At 48.9% G+C, this 18,832-nt stretch overlaps 1 protein-coding gene and 1 pseudogene across 2 annotated transcripts; one reads left to right on the top strand and one right to left on the bottom strand.

Moving 5' to 3' along the window:
* Positions 1-4,447: 4,447 nt before the first annotated feature.
* LOC308522556 (mitochondrial mRNA pseudouridine synthase RPUSD3-like) lies at positions 4,448-5,815 on the top strand (annotated as a pseudogene). Its single transcript has 2 exons — positions 4,448-5,542; positions 5,787-5,815. The product of its transcript is annotated as a mitochondrial mRNA pseudouridine synthase RPUSD3-like (transcript).
* Positions 5,816-15,176: 9,361 nt separating this feature from the next.
* Positions 15,177-18,832, bottom strand: LOC308521960 (intestinal-type alkaline phosphatase-like; the record flags this gene model as incomplete). Its single annotated transcript, XM_081095139.1, has 11 exons — positions 15,177-16,199; positions 16,281-16,397; positions 16,619-16,810; positions 16,897-17,031; positions 17,146-17,218; positions 17,315-17,449; positions 17,705-17,877; positions 17,962-18,136; positions 18,312-18,427; positions 18,540-18,656; positions 18,736-18,832. The coding sequence occupies 11 exons, from the start codon at positions 18,830-18,832 to the stop codon at positions 15,904-15,906; spliced, it is 1,626 nt and encodes a 541-aa protein (XP_080951265.1). The 3' UTR covers positions 15,177-15,903.

Below are 18,832 nucleotides of genomic sequence, written 5' to 3'. Positions count from 1 at the left end.
CGGAGCCGGGACTGCAGAGGGGCCCGGACCTGGTGAGGTGAGGCTGGAAGTTGGACAAGGCTGAGCCACCAGGGCACCAGCTCTTTGGGGTTAATCAGGGGAGGACTTTATCCCTGGCTATAAAAGTCTCCATGTCCCTCCAATGACACAGGCAGCTCCCTGACCCCGCCCCTGCCTGCCTGCAGAAGGAAGGTAGTAGGGTGTGGCACAGTTTTGAGGCCTGAACAAGGCGGAGCCTGCTGTCTACCAAGGTAGAGTGGGGTCAGGGCATAGGTGCCCTCAGGGTGAGGAGCATTTTCAGGGTCCTGATGGGGCCACCCTAACTCTCTGCTCCCACAGTCCTGGGACCCATCACTCCTTCATTCACCTGATTTTATTCTGTGTTCCCCTTGAGAACCAGTTCTGGGTGTGGAGGGAGGTGGGGAATATGGACAAAATGGACAGTAACCTCACAGGGTGAGCTTGTAAGTTCCTAACCTGGCAGTTAACGGGTGAGGATATATCACCTGTAGTTAAAAGGGTTATTTTTGCCTCACATTGTCTCTGTGCACCTAGGTTAACACATCTTTGAAAGTCCTTTTAGACCCCTCAGAAGAAAAACCACCCTCAAGAGTGTACATAATCTTGTTAACTATCCTGTAATCCAATCTTGCCTTGCTTTCTCTTACCCACATGTAATCTTCCTTATGTTCCCTCCTTAATTCCTAATGTATAAAAGAAGCTGCAGATTAAAAGGAAGAAAGAAAGAAACTGCAAACTGACATTCTAAGAATCATTTTTTTCTCAGTCTGTTGCGATCTTACCTCCAGGTATATGCTTTGTTTAGCTCAAATACTTTTTAATAAAAATCTTCTACAGGTTTGGACATTCTTCCATGGGCATTAGTTGGCTCAGCTGGCAGGATTCTCAATAAGCCTGCCCAGGGCCACCTGCACACCCAGGCCAGGTGTTAGGCATCGGTGTGCCCACTGTGCTCCATGGGCTCTTGGACCCTCCATAGGTAAACTTGGGTGAGTCTCCTCTTGAAATCCTTACCCTACCTGCATTAGGTAGTGGTTCCTGGCTTTATTTGAGTTGTTCTTTCTATTTATTTTTATTTGTTCATTGATTTTAGAGAGAGGAAGGGAGAGAGAAACATCAATGTGATAAACATCATTTGGTTGCCTCTTGCACATGCCCTGACTAGGGATCGAACACCTTTCAGCAAACAGGACGACACTCCAAGCAACTGAGCCACACCGGCCAGGGCTATTCGAGTTGTTCTGAATTGGCTCAAAAGGAAACCTAAAAGTGACATGGAAAATTGTACATCCAAGGCTGACAAGCCCCACGACAGCCAGCCTCCCTTCATGTGCAATTTGTAGGGAGCCTCGACTTGAGAGTGTTTACAGAAATGGGGGAAATTAGGTAAAGTGATAGCAGCTTAAGATGGGCAAAACAGGTATCTTTAGACACCTCTACGCCATTTTTTGTGTGCTCAATTGGAAAAATCAGGCTCTAAAATGGAATTGAACGAATGGGATACTAACCTTGATTAGAAAATAGAAGTCTGTAAAAGGAACACAGGTAAATTTTCCTGTTTAAGAATTTAAGAGAATTTTAAAGACTGTTTCTGAACTCTCCGATAAAATTTTTTTCTCTTCAAGGATGTTAATAAGAAACTTTTAGAAACTGTCTCTGAACTAAAGAAGGCTTCTGAGGCTGCCCAGGGCCAGCACCCCACTTCACCCTTCCTCTATCTGCCCTCTCCTTTCTGACCTCCCTTTTCTGGACTTGCCTCCCCTTTCTTCACCTCCTCTTCTCTCCTCATCACCATCACCCTCTACTGACTTAGGGCAAAGTAAGAATTAAAAGACAGCCCAGCCCTAACCAATTTGGCTCAGTGGATAGAGCGTCGGCCTGGGGACTGAAGGGTCCCAGGTTCGATTCCGGTCAAGGGTATGTACCTTGGTTTCGGGCACAACCCCAGTGGGGAGTGTGCAGGAGGCAGCTGATCAATGTTTCTCTTGCATTGATGTTTCTAACTCTCTATCCCTCTCCCTTCCTCTCTGTAAAAAAAAAAAATCACTAAAACAAATATTTTAAAAAAAAAAAGACAGCCCAGAATAGGGCTAGAAAAAAAAAACAAACAAACAAAAAAAGCAACCCACACAAATTATTGTAGCTCTGCTTAGAGAAAAGCCAGTCTCAGGATGAGGGGAACCAGCAATAATTTGCTCTCATGGACTAAAGCAGAATTAAGGAATCCAACTATAGATTTTCCTGATCCTCTCTAAGACCCTTTTGGATTTGCAAAAGAATTTTATTTAATTGTTAGAATATATGATCCTGGATATTCTAACCTGTTTCAACTAATACAGCTACCAGTTTCTGAGAGCAAAGCAGCAGAATAGCTAAGTAAGGTCTGCTGGAAAACTCCTATAGCGGATTTCTAAAAAAAAACAGAACAGAGAAACAGGCCAAGAAAAATGCAGGGAATTAAGCCCACTGGCTTCACCAAGCCACCCCTGAGATTCCCCCCACCCCCCAGAAAATAGTTTGGATGCAAATCCAACCATATCAATGAAAACATACTTGGTTTCTTTGAATGTTTTGAAAAAAAGTTTCAAACAACATTCAGGATTATCTCCAGACAGTTTTAAGCAGGGGTCCTCAAACTTTTTAAACAGGGGGCCAGTTCACTGTCCCTCAGACCGTATGAGGGCCGGACTATAGTTTTAAAAAAAACTAGTCCGCTGCTAAGCAACAGGCAGCAGCAGCAAAAACACCAGGCGGGCTGTATAAATGTTTTCGGCGGGCCGCCGGCATAGTTTGAGGACCCCTGGTTTTAAGGAACATCATAAGGATCCAATGCTTAATTCAGCATTTCTAGAAGGATTAGATGAGGCACTTGTAACTCTGATTGAACAACGTGAATTAAACTGGTCAACTACTTGTTAGCAATTCTGATAAACTAGCAATTCTGGCCCATCACTTATTTCAGTGGTTCTCCTTGGCTGCACATTAGAATCACCTGGGAATCTTTTTCAAATCCTGATTTCTGGGCCTCATCCTCTGGAAATTCTGTTTCTTTGTTACTAATGTTGTGGCCCCACCCCATAACAAAGAAACAGAATTTCCGGAGGATGAGGCCCAGAAATCAGGATTTGAAAAAGATTCCCAGGTGATTCTAATGTGCAGCCAAGGTTGAGAACCACTGGCTTATTTGAAACGATTCAAAGGCAGAAAAGGATAAAGCTACTAAAATTATGAATGCATAGCTCCAGCAGCTAAGCCAGTGATGGCGAACCTATGACACGCGTGTCAGAGGTGACACGCGAACTCATTTTTTTGATTGATTTTTCTTTGTTAAATGGCATTTAAATATATAACATAAATATCAAAAATATAAATCTTTGTTTTACTATGGTTGCAAATATAAAAAAATTTCTATATGTGACACGGCACCAGAGTTAAGTTAGGGTTTTTCAAAAGCTGACACGCTGAGCTCAAAAGGTTCACCATCATTGCTAAGCCATCAGGTCAGATCTCCCTGAAGGACTTCCCAATGAGGTCAAAAGAGAGTCTCTTTTTACTGTAAAAAGCCACATCGTCTTAAGGAAAATTGTCAAAAACTGAAATGGAATTTAGAAAAAAAAAGAGGGGGGGAGAGAGAGAGAGATAGGAGCAAGCATGGAGCTTCTCTAAGGTTATGAGAGTGTTTCCCTTCTTCTTACCAATGCTTTATGAGAAATTGAAATTACCCCCAGGCCAGTGTTGCTCAGTGGTTGAGCATCAACCCATGAACCAGGAGGTCATGGTTCAATTCTTAGTCAGGGCACATACCTAGGTTGCAGGTTTAATCCCCAGTTTAGGTGGGAAGCAACTGATCAGTTTCTCTCTCTCTCTCTCTCTCTCTCTCTCTCTCTCTCTCTCTCTCCCCCTCCCCACCTCCCCTTTCCTCTCTCTCTAAAAGGCAATAAAAGCATATTCTCAGGTGAGGATTTAAAAAATAAAAAGAGGTATTCCCAGACATCCTGTGGTTCTAAATCCATGTATCCTATTATCAGCCATTCCTGTGGATTGCCAATATTTTTCATAAGATCTCTGTAGTGCCTTCTTCAGCGTTCCTGTAGGAAAGACAGTCAATAGCTCTTTACTATCACCTGGAGGGGATCTCTAATTTACTTGGACTGTAATGCGAAGAGATATACGGAAACCCACCCATTTTTCTCCGATACTAAAGGCTGATTTAAATGATGTTGATTTTCCCGGAGACTGAACCCTAACCAATAGGTGGATGATTTAGTTTTATTCTCTAGAACATAACTAGACTCCCTAAAGGACACCATTTACTTATGACAGCAGCTGGCTATAAAATAACACCGTGTCTCAAAAGACAAGCTCCAATTCTGTGTGCCTCAAGTGACGTACCTTGGCAGTCCTATATCTAAAGATGGGATACTAGATGGGTGGCTACCGGGTTTGGGGGCATGTCTTGGGTAGCTGGTGGCAGGGGCTAAGGGTCCGCTCAGCTCGCACAGCCGCAGGTTTTAGCACCGAGGCCTGGCGTCAGCTGCAACCTCCAGGCTCCAGCAAACGATTGGGGGCCCTGGGAAATCAGTCCCTCCCAGGCTGCTGCAGCCAGAGAACCTCAGGAGGGAGGAGCTGGTCGGTGTGCTGAGGCCATCTGTGATGGACCAGAAAGGACCACCAGAGACGAACACCGGGGGTCTTCCAGTGACAGGAAAACCAGGAGAGCTGACATTGCTCTCAGTACTGCCAGAGCTGAGCCAGTCCCTGGGGCTCAGGGAGCAGGAGCCCAGGTTGTCCGAGCATCTGGGAAGGAGACCTGGGCTTGTACTCCTCTCCCGTTGTCCCCAGACAGCAAGCCGCCTCCAGAAGTCTTCACCCACTCACGAAGAGCCACCTACTGGGCTGTCACTGGTGGGATCTCTGCTACTTCTGAGGGGAAGACCCAAGCAGCTCTGAAACCGGAACACGCTGATGGTGTTGGCTTTGTAGTTTCAGTGAAGCCCCGTCCCGATAGGACATCCTGGAAGGTGTCAAGAGGACCCTAAGCCACTTCCACGTGGTGGCCACAGGCTCTGGCTGTGCTCTGGTCCAGCTGCAACCACTAACCGTGTTCCCTGATCACTACAGGTTCACATGGTCCTACAGCTCTGCCCTGTGCTCGGGGGCCACAGGTGTTCAGCCCGCATGGGCACTGTCATGGGCCAACACTTTCTACTGCCGGCAGAGAGCACCAAACCCCAAAGACAGGTCCTGGATGAAGCCCTCTGCAGGCGCCTCCACCTGACGCCTGCCCAGGCTGCCCAGATGCCCTTGCACCTCCACCTGCACTGTCTCCACCTCCCGGGCACCAGGCCCAGGGATGCCCCCATAGAGCTTTTGGCACCTTTGTCCTCTTCTTTCTTCAGGACACGACAGTGCCTGGGCTCCACTAACAATAGTCCTTCTGTTCCTGCTGTTCCTCCTGGGAAGTGGTGGGTGGGGGACTGCAGGCTGGGGGAGAATGCGCTCATGGGCAGCAGGCGGGAAGGTCTTGGTCTAGGGCTCTGTGGTGGGACTAACCTAAGATCACATCCTGGCCAGGCACTTGCTGTGTGGTGTTGGACAAACAACTTCACCTCTCTGGACTTGAGATAATAAATGTACCCAACTCATAGTATCATAGTATGGTTTTGAGGATTTGCTGGGAAAGTAAAAAAAAAAAAAAAAAAAAAAGATGGGATACTAATTAACCCTGAACAGCTCAGATGACTCTTTGCCTTTCCTCTTCCAAGAACTAGGGAATAGCTCCGGGGCTTGGTAGAGATAGCTGGACACTGTCACAACTGGGTTTCAACCTGTTCATTAATGCCTCCACCTCTATATGCCATATTGAAATCAGATGGACTTGATCTCATTCAAGTAGAAGGGAAACGAAGTGTCAGAGCTCTGAAGGAAGAACCATCTGAAGCTCCAATTTTGGGACACCTAATCATAAACGTACTTTCTTCCCTCTTACACAGGAAAATAAAGAAAATGCTTTAGGAATTCTAACTCAGAAACACGGAGCGCATCATAGCTCTATAGAGTATTACAGTCAGCAGTTAGTTAGACTCAGTACCAAACGGGCTCCCTCGCTGCATGAGGGCCACCCCTGCTGCAACCATGTTATGCAAACAAACATTTAACCTTTTAGGTTCCTCCTTATTCTGTCAAATCTTTGCTAAACTCTCACCTTTACTCGACTGGCTTCTTATGAAATACTCCTGCTTTCTACATCTACTATTACTTTTGCTCAATGTAACAGTCATAACCCAGCAACTTCACTACCTTCTTTACAGGATAGAAACACTGACCACCTCCTTGCTCCTGGGACGATTTACAGGAAATTCCTAGTGATAATGCAGGGCTTATTTTTGTTTACAGGTGGATCTTATCTCAAAGACGAACAGGAACATAACTCAGCTGAACATGCAATAACTTTCAGGTGGATATAATGGAACGTTCTCATGTAGCCAAAGTAAGAGCTGACCAACAAGTCAAGTAAATTGCTCTAACTCACCCAGCTGGCGTGGCTCAGTGATTGAGCATCAACCTATGAACCAGGAGTTCACAGTTCATTTCCCAGTCAGGGCACATGCCTGAGTTGTGGGCTCAATCCCCAGTGGGGGACATGCAGGAGGCAGCTGATCAATGACTCTCTCTCATCATTGATGTTTCTATCTCTCCCTTCCTCTCTGAAATCAATAAAAAATACAAATAAATTAAATTGCTTTAACTCAAGCTTGTCAGTTAGCCAAAGACCAAGTAGTCAGTATTTACACTGATAGTCACTGGGCCTTTGGTGTAGCTCATGACTTTAGAATGTTATGGAAGCAACAAGGCTTCTTAACTTCCGTGGGGGTAGTCTATAAAGAATGGAAAACAGGTTGCAGAATTATTAGATCACATATAGCAATCAAGACAACTGGAAATAATCAAGATTCCTGGACATTTTAAAGCTACCAGCAAACAAAAAGAAATCATTTAGCTGATGCAGCAGCTAAACAAACAGCAGTAAGCAATCAAATTATCTGGGACCAAGAATGTTCTTTGCTCCCTGCTAATAAAAGATTCTGTTTAAAAAAATCAATAAATTAGTAGATGATTCATTTCACAGAGCGCTTCCAGGAAACTAAGACTTCAAAGACCATGGCTTACAATCAGCAGATTTTGTCTATTGGGAGAGACATCAAATAAAAGACTCTCTCCAATCTCATTAGAAAAGACCAGATCAGGTGTTACTAATGAATCCATGTGCAACTAACTAAACCTTTTTTTTTTTAGTTTTGTTGTGTGCAACTCAACTTAAAGGAGTTAACTCATGGGTTCACATTTCTCATCTAAAAACGATTCTGCCCCTGTCAGATGTCCGCTTGCCTGCACCTAAAACAGACATCAGACTCCTCTAGGATGAGAAGCTGTTGACAACAGAGGCAGACAGCGATCCCAAGACATTGACAAGGCCTGTGAATCTCCAGATTGATATTGAGCTCAAAATCCATTTTCTTTGATTGTCTTTACCTGTCTACTACTAATCTACACTAATAAAAGAGAAAAATGGTAATTGGCGTACGACGATACCTCTTTCATTGGCTAATCAGGGCTATATGCAAATTAATGCCAACCAAGATTGGCAGTTAACTGCCAACAAGATGGCGGTTAATTTGCATATGTAGGCACAATGCAGGGAGGCGAAAGGGAAAGCAGGAAGAAGCCCCCTGCCACTGACAGTGATCGGAAACCCAGGGGGGAGCTAAGAGCTGGGGGGCAGGGCAAAGGCGGCCCTGGGGCCGCCTTTGCCCTGCCCCCCAGCCATGATCAGAGAATCAGGTGCCTTTTCTGCCCTGGCCAGTGATAGCAGGAAGTAGGGGTGGAGCCAGCGATGGGAGCTGGGCACGGTTGAAGCTGGCAGTCCCAGGAGCTAGGGGTCCCTTGCCTGGGCCTAAAGCGAAGCCCACGATCGCGGGGCCGCTGCAGCTGCGGGTTCCCGCTGTCCGGGCCGGACGCCTAGGCCAGAGGCGTTAGGCCTGGGCAGGGGCGGAGCCTGCAACCGCAGGGAGCTGGGGGTCCCCTGCCCAGGCCTGATACCTCTGCCAAAGGCCTCAGGCCTGGTCAAGGGGCCGATCTGGTGATTGGTGATCGGAGGGTGATGAGGGTCAACTCCTCTGGCCGAGGCATCAGGCCTGGGTGGGGGGCGGAGCCGGGGATTGGGGGGATATGATGGTCCCCTTGCCCAGGCCTGAAGCCTGGGTCAGAGGCATCAGGCTTGGGCGGGGGGTGGAGCAAGCGATCAGAGGGAGATGGGGGTCCCCTGCTCAGGCATGATTCCTGGGCCAGAGGCCTCAGGCCTGGGCGGGGGCCAGAGCCAGTGATCGGGGGGAGATGGGGGTCCCCTGTCCAAGCCTGACACCTCTGGCGGAGGCGTCAGGCCTGGGCAAGGGGCCGATCAGGCGATCGGAGGGTGATGGGGGTCTACGCCTCTGGCTGAGGCATCAGGCCTGGGCAAGGGGCAGAGCCAGCAATCGGAGGGGTCTGGGGGTCCCCTGCCCCGTTCTGACGCCTGGGCCAGAGGCATCAGGCCTGGGCTGGGGGCAGAACCAGTGATGGGGGGAAATGAGGGTCCCCTGCCCAGGCCTGACTCCTCTATCAGAGGCGTCAGGCCTGGGCAAGGGGCCGATCCTGCGATTGGAGGGTGATGGGGGTCAACGCCTGAGGGCTCCCAGTATGTGAGAGGGGGCAGGCTGGGCTGAGGGACACCCCCCCACACACACCCAGTGCACGAATTTCGTGCACCAGGCCCCTAGTATTATAATAGTTATACAGTGGAACCTCGTTTCTCGAACTTAATTCGTTCTGGAAGGCTGTTCGAAAACCGAATTCTTTTTCCCCATTAGGAATAATGTAAATTGAATTGATCTGTTCCAGACCCCCCAAATGATTCCCTGTTTTAACCTTTCTTATATTCAATACCTATCTATTATACTGTTTAATCTATAAATAAGCACTTTAAAAACAAAAAGGGCATGAACTGTAAATGAAAATTTAACAAAAAGCAAAGGAAATGTACAGTAAAAAATGAAAATGTAACAAAAATTATAAGCAGCAACAAAAGAAAAAAAACCACACAGAAATATTCACAGCATACTGTCCTGAGATCTTAACAGTGGTAAACTGACCCATATTCATGCATTTTCTCCTGTTTGTCACCTGAGAGATGCGTGACTGATCATACAGGTATCAGCATGAAAGGGCTGTGAGGTTGAGAAGCGAATTGTTCAAGAAACAAGGTTCCACTGCACTTAATTATTTTTTTCCCTATATAGTCCAACTGTTTATGATTACTGAAGAAGTACTAGTATAAGATAACTGTTAATACTCTTTATGGCTTATGTAAATTTACACTAGATGCAAAATACAGAAAAATGAGACAGACCACAAACCTAGGACCATGATAGGTCACAAGATGGAAATGATCCAGAGTGTCTTTCACAATGAAGGCCATACAACCTGACTGCCTTCCATTTACCTGACCATTCCTTTTGGGAAAATTTGGCCTCAATTTACATCCCATAGTTACAGTATTGCCTCATCCTCAATGGCTCACCATTTCTACAAGAGGGTGATACTGAGACTTCCTAGGAATGAGTCTTCTGAGCCCTGTAAGACCCACTATCCAACCAAAGTGTTAATCATCAATGCATTCTTCAGATTGATTTATGGACACAAGGGGTAAGTGCAGGCTCATGTTAGAAGTCCCTGGATGTTTCTATGCAGCAGCTTGAGCCCAGCCAGTGAGGTATCCTGCTCACAGTTTCAAGATTGGGTGTGACCGTGAAAACTCTCCAGACAACCAAGAATGAGTCATCTTGATGGCAATGTATTGAAAAGAGCTCTCGTGAGTTTTCCTTCTTCTCTTTCTAACTTCCCTCCTAATTTAAGACCAAGCTGCTGACATGTCTTGAGTGACAAGAGCTGTCAGTCTGAGTCCCCCAATAAAAACCTTAAAAAAACACACTTCCCATGTGTCTACCCCTTCAAGGTAAAGACAATCAAACAGATGTTAGGAATGTTTCCAGGGACACCTGACTTTGTGGCCAACAATGTGTTTGACAATAAACCCCCTCATACCTACACATTGAAAAAACTTGGGAGCAGAAACTGTTATAAAATTTAGACAGCCCTAGTCAGGTAGTTCAGTTAGAGCATTGTCCCAATATACCAAGGTTGCAGGCTTGATCTGTCAGGGCACATACAAGAATCATTCAATGAATGCATAAATAAGTGGGACAACAAACTGACATCTCTCTCTCTCTCTCTCTCTCTCTCTCTCTCTCTCTCTCTCTCTCCTTTCCTTTCTCTAAAATAATAAATACCATTAAATTCACACTTTTAAAGTGCACAGTTCAATGTTCTTTAGAATGTTTGAAGTTGTGTGTCCATCAACACTAATTCTAGAATAATCTATTTCTGAAACCTTAGAGTTTTAAAATGTAGGCCTACCTTGTTGGGTTTTTAAAAATATATTTTTATTGATTTCTGAGTGGAAGGAAGAGGGAGAGATAGAAACATCAATGATAGAAACATCAATGAAGAGATAGAAGAATCATTGGTTGGCTGCCTCCTGGACTGGGGATAAAGCCCCCAATCCGGGCATTTGCCCTTGACCGAAATCAAACCCGGGACTCTCTGAGGCTCTATCCACTGAGCCAAACTGTTTAGGGTGGGTTACCTTGGATTTTGAGTCCATTTATGAAACAAACAAGTGGCACCTTCCCACTGGTGGGTAAGATCAAGGGAAGACAAATAGTAGCTGGATTCTAACACAACCCTTTGCACAACCCATGGATGGAGTTCCCAGTGAGTGAGGCGCTTCAGTGAGCCCAGCTAATGATGTTCTTCTTCCATTGCGCTCCCATTCTGTGACAGCCACTGAAATCCAGGATTGGACTAAACTGCCCTGAGACCCAGGCCTTCAAGGTGATGTTAGTGTTAATCAAGATGTTAGTAAATGAGGACGCATGCTCTACCATCTTAGTATTTCCAGTGAGAGCCTAGTGGTTTTTGGCACCTTTGTCAATGGACAAATAAATCAGTAATTCTGTTCAAATGCATTGAAAAATATGGTTGATTTCACCTTTCTGGGATTCTTTTAAATGTTCCCTTTGGGTGGGCTAGGTACTCAGTAAGTGTAGCTCTACTGGAGTGGGTACCCCAGAATGTTGGCCCTGGGATGGAGGTCAGACAGGTTTGTGTCCGCATCTCCCCTGGGGTTTCCCATCTCCTGCTTCTGCCCCACTCCCTCCAACAAAAAAACCAAACAGAATATAGTCTTCTCCCCACAGGAGCCAGGATTCCATATACGTATATATAATCTTTATTGTTGAGAGTATTGCAGATCAAAAATGTCCCCCTTACCCCATTGCCCCCACTCACCCAGTTCCCACACCAACCCATACCTTCACCACCCTATTGTCTGTTTCCATGCATTATCTATATATGCCTATAAGTTCTTTGGTTAATCTCTTCCCACCCCTTCTCATACCTTCCCTCTGAGATTTGTCAGTCTGTCTCACATTTCCATGCCTCTGGTTCTATTTTATTCATTAGTTTATTTTGTTTGTTAGATTCCTTGTTCATTTATTTTGATTTTTAGATTCAACTGTTGATAGATTTGCATTTTTATTGCTATTTATTGTTTATATTTTCATTTTTTCTTCTTCTTCTTCTTCTTCTTCTTCTTCTTCTTCTTCTTCTTCTTCTTCTTCTTCTTCTCCTTCTTCTCCTTCTCCTTCTTCTTCTTCTTGAAAACCCTTTAATATTCATGTAATACTGGTTTGGTGGTAATGAACTCCTTTAGCTTGTCCTTGCCCGGGAAGCTCTTAATCTGACCTTCCATTCTAAATTATAGCTTTGCTGGGTAGAGTAATCTTGGTTGTAGGTCCTTGCTTTTCATAACTTTGAATATTTCTTGCCATGCCCTTCTGGCCTGCAAAGTTTCTGCTGAGCAATCAGCTGACAGTCATATGGTCACTCCCTTGTAGGTAACTAACTGCTTTTATCTTGCTGCTTTTAAGATTCTTTCTTTGTCTTTAACCTTTGGCATTTTAATTATGATGTGTCTTGGTGTGGGCATCTTTGGGTTCCTCTTGTTTGAGACTCTCTGTGCTACCTAGACTAGTAAATCTATTTCTTTTGCCAGGTAGGGGAAGTTTCCTGTCTTTATTTCTTCAAATAGGTTTTCAATATCTTGCTCTCTCTCTTCTCCTTCTGGCACCCCCCCCCCCCCCCACATGAATGTTAGTATGCTTGAAGTTGTCCCTGAAGCTCCTTACACTATTTTCATATTTTCGGATTCTTTTTTCTTTTTGCTCTTTTTACTGTGTGTTTTTGCTTCCTCATATTCAAATCATTGATTTGATTTTCAGCATACTCTACTCTACTGTTGATTTCCTGTAAATTATTTTTCATTTCAATTAGTGTGTCCTTCATTTCTGACTGGACCTTTTTCAAGTCTTTGAAATTCTCACTAAGATCCTTGAAAGTCTCACTAAGTCCCTTGAAGCTCTCATTATAACCATTATTTTGAACTCTGTATTCAGTAGTTTGCTTGCTTTCATTTCATTTAGGTCTTTTTCTCCAGATTTTTTCTGATCTTTCATCTGTGACATTTTTCTTTGGCTCCGCATTTTGGCTGCTTCCCTGTGTTTGCTTCTATGTATTAGGTAGAGCTGCTATGTCTCCTGGAATTGGTAGAGTGGTCTTGTGTAGTAGGTGTCCTGTAGGGCCCAGTGGCTCAGCCTCCCCAAACACCTGAGCTGGACATAGGTGCACACCTGGGTGGGCTGTGTGCACTGTCTTGTTGTAGTTGAACCTTGATTGCTGTTGGCATAACTGGGAGGAATTGACTCCAGGCCAATTGGCTGTGAGGACCAATAGCGGAGGAGCTGTTGTGCAGAAGACACCCTTGTGGAATAGGATTTGCTTCAGGGGGGCTTTGGTGCTCAAGTCTGCCCCTTGAGTGTGTCACTCATGGATGTGTAGAGTTGTAATCTGGCATGATCTGAAGCTGTCCACCATTTGCACTGACTCTGGGGCCTCCTGGGAGGTACAAAGTCAATCACTGCCTGTGCCCTGCCTGGGACTACCCACACAAGCAACCGAGTGATCTGCAGATGGCTCCAGGTGCCCAGGAGAGGCCAAACTGTGACCCAACACAGGCTACTGCTAATGTCAGTCCTGGGCCACTTATCAAGAGGTATGGGACGTGCTGAGTCCAGCTGCTACTTGTTGAGAGATTTTAGGAAAGTCTGAAGCCTGAGCCAGGACAGGCAATTCAAATGGAAAAGCTGCCGAGACCGGTTTGGCTCAGTGGATGGAGCGTCGGCTTGCGGACTGAGGGGTCCCGGGTTTGATTCCGGTCAAGGGCATGTACCTGGGTTGCGGGCGCATCCCCAGTGGGAGATGTGCAGGAGGCAGCTGATCGATGTTTCTAACTCTCTATCTCTCTCCCTTCCTCTCTGTAAAAAAATCAATAAAATATATTTAAAAAAAAAAAAAAAAAACAAATGGAAAAGCTGCTGCAAATGGCTTGAGTGATGCTGCAAAGTGGGTAAGGTGGAATCTCAGGGAATCACCAAGGCAGGGCAAAGAGTGAGCCAGGTTGATGGAGGCTCAGATATGGCACCTGCCAGTCAGCTCTATGTCAGGGAGAGTTTTCAGCATAGGAACAATGACCTCTGTGAGCACTTTTGTCTGGGAGAAAGCTGCCCCCTAGTTCAGTGATGGCGAACCTATGACACGCGTGTCAGAGGTGACACGTGAACTCATTTTTTTGGTTGATTTTTCTTTGTTAAATGGCATTTAAATATATAAAATAAATATCAAAAATGTAAGTCTTTGTTTTACTATGGTTGCAAATATCAGAAAATTTCTATATGTGACATGGCACCAGAGTTAAGTTAGGGTTTTTCAAAATGCTGACACGCCGAGCTCAAAAGGTTCACCATCACTGCCCTAGTTCTTGCCCTGAAGCCAGACAATTTAGTTCCTCCCTGTATGTCGCTGGATTCTTTCAAGCTGCTGCCCCAGCCAGCGCCGGAGCTCAGAGGGACTGAGTCTGAGTAAGTCTGTGTGCTGCTGGCCCTTTAAGAGGAACTGTCTGGTCTCCAGAAACCTTTGTGTCACTCAGCCACAATCCCTGCTGGTTCCTAAAGGCCCAAGTTATGGGGACGTCTCTTTCCCGTATTGGAAGCCTGGGCTGGGGGTCTGCCATGGGGATGGGACCCCACGCTCCTCCTAGGAGGCCTCCACAGCCAAGATACCCCTCTGAATTAAAAAACAAAACAAAAACAAAAAAACGCCACATGCGGGTCTCAGACTAGCCCATTCTGCGCTTCTGCCCCTCCTTCCTGTCTCCATATGTTTTCTTCTTTAATTCCCTAGTTGCATGACTTTATTCAGTCAGATTTCAGGCATTTCTGAATGATGGTTGTTCTGTTACTTTAGTTGTATTTTTTTAATCCTCGCCCGAGGATATTTCCCATTGATTTTTAGAGAGCGAAAGAGAGAGGGAAACACGATTGGTTGCCTTCTGCATGAGCCCGGGCCGAGAGGAGCCTGCAACCAAGGTATGTGCCCTTGACCAGAATCGAACCCGGAACCCTTTGGTCTGCAGGCTGATGCTCTATCCACTGAGCCAAACCGGCTAGGGCTTAGTTGTATTTTGATGTGGTTGTGGGAAGAAGCAAGTACCATGTTTACCTATGCCACCATCTTGGTCCCTCCCCACATATGCCCAGGTTGATATTTTAAAAAATCATGTTATATCCCTGCTCAAAGCCACACTCTGGATGAAGTTCGAGCTCTTTCCCCATTTCTCCTTATCCCTCATTTCCCCCCATCTTTGACCCAGCTCTTGGCTTCAAAAAGTCACTTGCTGCCTCAGGACCCAGGCTAGCATTGCAGAAGCCCTCTTGCCTCCAATCTTGGGCACCTGTCTGCTCCTCAGGGAGCTCCTTCCTGCTCCCTGACCTCCTTCCTGCTCCCTGACCTCATCCGAGTTACCTTCCCCTCCTCTGACTCACACATGCTGTATCCCCAAATACTAATGATTTTTCTTTCAAGAACATAGCAGAACTGGCATTACATTGTAAAGCAGTTTATTTTAGTTTTATATGTGTCCCTCCCAGAATAGAGGCCCCTGGTTGCAGGAGATCCCCTGTTTATAAATATATGCCTAGTGCCCACATGGCCTCAGGGTGGGGGCAAGGGCTGATCTGGGGCTGCCCGCTGCACCAGCAGCTTCCGCGATGTTCCTTGGAGTTCTCAGCCTGGATGGGCACTGGGAGGTGACCACCTCAGTAGCCTAGTGATGGGGACAAGCCTCCTCTCTTCTCTGTGTCCCCATCTCCTCTGTGAAATGGTACCACTGGGCCCCTAGATGATGAAGCCCAGGGCTTTATGTCAAAGGCACCAGGTGTACTGGCCACAGCGGCCTATGGGCCAGGAGGTATCCATTAGGACAGGTTGTAGGGTGACAGGAAGCTGTCCCTCTCCAGACACCCCCCTGAGCCCCCCATGTGCCAGAGTCCTCAGGTCCCCATGGTGCTACAAAACTTCCTTGGCAGTCAAGGTTGGGGGCTGGGAGTCCTGAGCAGCTGGGAGAACCTGGGGAGCTTCAGGAAGCCACCACCTCAGCTCCAGGGTGCCCAGTCCCAAGGTGGCCGAGTGGCGGCAGTGTGCACCGCGGGGTAAAGGTCAGGCCCTGGGAAGCTTGGGGGCGGTGAGGGGGATTCAGTATTGGCAGTAAGTGGCCCAGAATTGGTGCAGGGCCCCTGGGGGAGGTGGGCCCTCGGGCGAGGGGTGGGGCAGTCAGGGCTTAATGGTCCCCAGCAGCAGCAGCAGCAGCGCCCCAGTCAGCAAAACCAGTGAAGGGCCAGCCGAGGGGCCTGCTGAGGGCTCCGCGTGCTCAGCAGGCGGGGTCAGGCCGCAGGCGGCGTAGGGCTCCAGGCAGGCGGCGAAGGCCATGACGTGCGCCACCACGCTCTGCTCCTGCACACCGTGCATCAGGTGCGCCTGCGGGCCACGCGCGAACACCGCCACGTCCTCACCAGCGTGGGTCTCCGACGATAGGGGCACGGCCGCCTGCTGCCTGTAGTTGGGGTCCCCTGAACAGACAATGGGGAATCAGGTATGGTGGGCACCCTCCGGCGAGTTCCCCCTGCCCGCCCACCCACCGGCGCACTCACTGCTCTGGTTGTCACGGACATCTGACCGGGAGCCCCCGCTGACTGCGAAGCCAGGGCCATTGCCATAAAGGATGGAGGTGTAGGCCTTGCCATCTTTCGCCTTCTCAGGAGCCAGCCCTGCAGGGAGAAGGGGACCTGTGATGGCACCACCACAGCTCTGCAGCGCCCCCTGTGTGCTAAGCCCCAGCACTGCTTGCCTATTCAGTGACTTAATCCACACAAGACCCTGCAAGGCTATGGCTGTTATGACTCCATTTAAGAGATGAGCAAACGGAGGCTCAGAGCATTTTCTGCCTCCTAACCGAGGAACAGGCACCTGCCACTCTCCCCAGACCTACCGAAAATGGAGCTGCCACGCAGAGTGTAGCCACCAAAAGTGAAGACGTGAGAGTGGTCAGCAGTGACAAGGGTCAGGGTGTCCTTCTCGCTTGTGAGCTGGCTGGCCCTGTCAATGGCGTCATCAAAAGCGACAGCATCTGTCAGTGCGTAGTAAGCTCTGCTTTCATGATGACCATGGTCAATGCGGCCGCCTGCAGAAAGACCACGAGTGGGTGGTGGGGAACCTGCCCTGAATCCTGATCTCCCTCTGCTCAGTGAGGGGGTGCCACTCACGCACCCTCCACGAACAGGTAGAAGCCCCAGGGGTTCCTGCGCAGCAGACGCAAGGCGGCCTCTGTCATCTCCTTCAGGCTTGGGTCCTGCTGGGCGTCTCGGTTGGCCTCATAGTTCATGTCCCCTGGCTCAAAGAGGCCTGTGGGAAAGGGGGCGGGGGTGACTGACAGCCGTGGAGTGGGGTCTGTGCACACATGAGTGTCCAGGGACCCGGAGGACAGGGCAGGAAGGTGGGGGAGGGGTGGGTCATTACCCATGAGGTGTGATACGGAGGGGTCCTGGGACGCCTGGATGAGCGCTGTTCGGTTCCACACATACCGGGCACCCTGGGAGGGACAGAACCAGGCTTCAGCCCATGGCTCTACAACCAGCAGCCCTGCCCTTGGCCCTGCTCTATCCCCTGCCCCAGGAGCCCCCATCACCTCGTGCTTGGCCTGCCACTCCCGGACCAGGTCCCGCATGTCCAACCTGACTCCGCTCTTTGAGGCATCACCAGGGTACTCAGGGTCTGGGGTCCCCTTGGGAAACATGTACTTGCGGCCTCCACCCAGGATCACCTGGAGCCAGAGGAGTAGGGCAGGTGAGCTTGGGGCCTGCCTGGCCCTTTGCCCCTTGAACAAACCATCTCTAGGTCCCCCCCACCAGGTCTGTGGCAAGGCCTGGCTTGCCTGTACCTTCTACACCACCATCCCAAGTGCCCAGAGACACTGCCAGGCCCCAGGCCCCGGGGCTCAGGCTGTGGGTTGCCTGGGACTGTGGCCAGCATGGGGCCCACCCCCTCTGCTCAGGTCCCCATCGCCCTCATGACCCACATCAATGTCCATGTTGGTGATGAGCTGCGTGGCGATGTCCCGACAGCCGTCCTTCAGCGCCTGGGCAGGCATGTCTGCGTCCGAGTACCAGTCGCGGTTCACCGTGTGCGCGTAGGTGCCGCTTGGCGAGGCATGCTGCACCCTCGTTGAGGTCACCACCCCCACTGACTTCCCTGAGGGTGATGGAAGTCAGGTCAGGGTGAGCCACCGTGCCCTCTGGGCCCGACCCCTGCCCACTATGCTGGCCCCAAGCCCACCTGCTTTCTTGGCCCGGTTCATCACGGAGATGACCTCGTTGCCATGGGTTGTGTTGCACTGGTTGTACCGGGCTGCTGCACTCACACCAATGGTCCGGTAGTTGGTCTTGACACCACACAGGTAGGCTGTGGCTGTGCCTGCACTGTCTGGCACTTGTCTGTCCACGTTGTATGTCTGGGGACAGAGACATCCTCAGCTCCTCTCTGGGCAGACACCCAGATCATGACACCCAGACACCCTGGGTCCCTAACTCAGACCCCAACCCTCCTGGGGCCTTCCCTCCTACCAGGCTCCCTAGGCACACCCCACCCCTGTGGTGTGGAGCACCCTGAGGCCACCCAGCCCTTACCTTGGCCAGAGCCACGAATGGGAATTTGTCCATCGCCAGGGGGGTCTCAGGTCCCAGTTTGCCATTCATCTGCGCCTTTAGGATCCGAGTTGCTGTCACTGTGGACACCCCCATCCCTGAAGGAGTGGAACCCTGTCAGGTCCGAGTCCGCCGGCATGGCTGTGCCCATAGGTATCCCTGGGTCCAGGACTGTGGGGCTCTGGGAATGGACATGCCATGACCACTCACCATCCCCCAGGAAGAGAATGAGGTTCTTGGCGGCTGTTTGGATGGGCTGCAGCTTCTTGGCGGTGTCCAGAGCCTGGGCTGCCTGGTGGTTCCAGAAGGCTGGGTCTTTCTCCTCAGCTGGCCAAGGGGAGAGGGAGGTCAGGTCAGCCTTGGGGGAGCACCCCCTGTGTGGGGCCAGCTGGAAGGGGCCCCTTACCTGGGATGAATCCGAGGGAGAGCTGTATCCTGAGGCCCAGCAGCAGCAGCAGCAGCACGTGGGCTCCCTGCATGCCTGTGGGATGGTGGGCGGGCAT

Source organism: Myotis nattereri (genome assembly GCF_964212035.1).
Source record: "Myotis nattereri genome assembly, chromosome: 7".
NCBI lineage: Eukaryota > Metazoa > Chordata > Mammalia > Chiroptera > Vespertilionidae > Myotis > Myotis nattereri.
The sequence above is the reverse complement of the archived record's forward strand: the minus strand, read 5'-3'. Positions and strand labels throughout refer to the sequence as shown.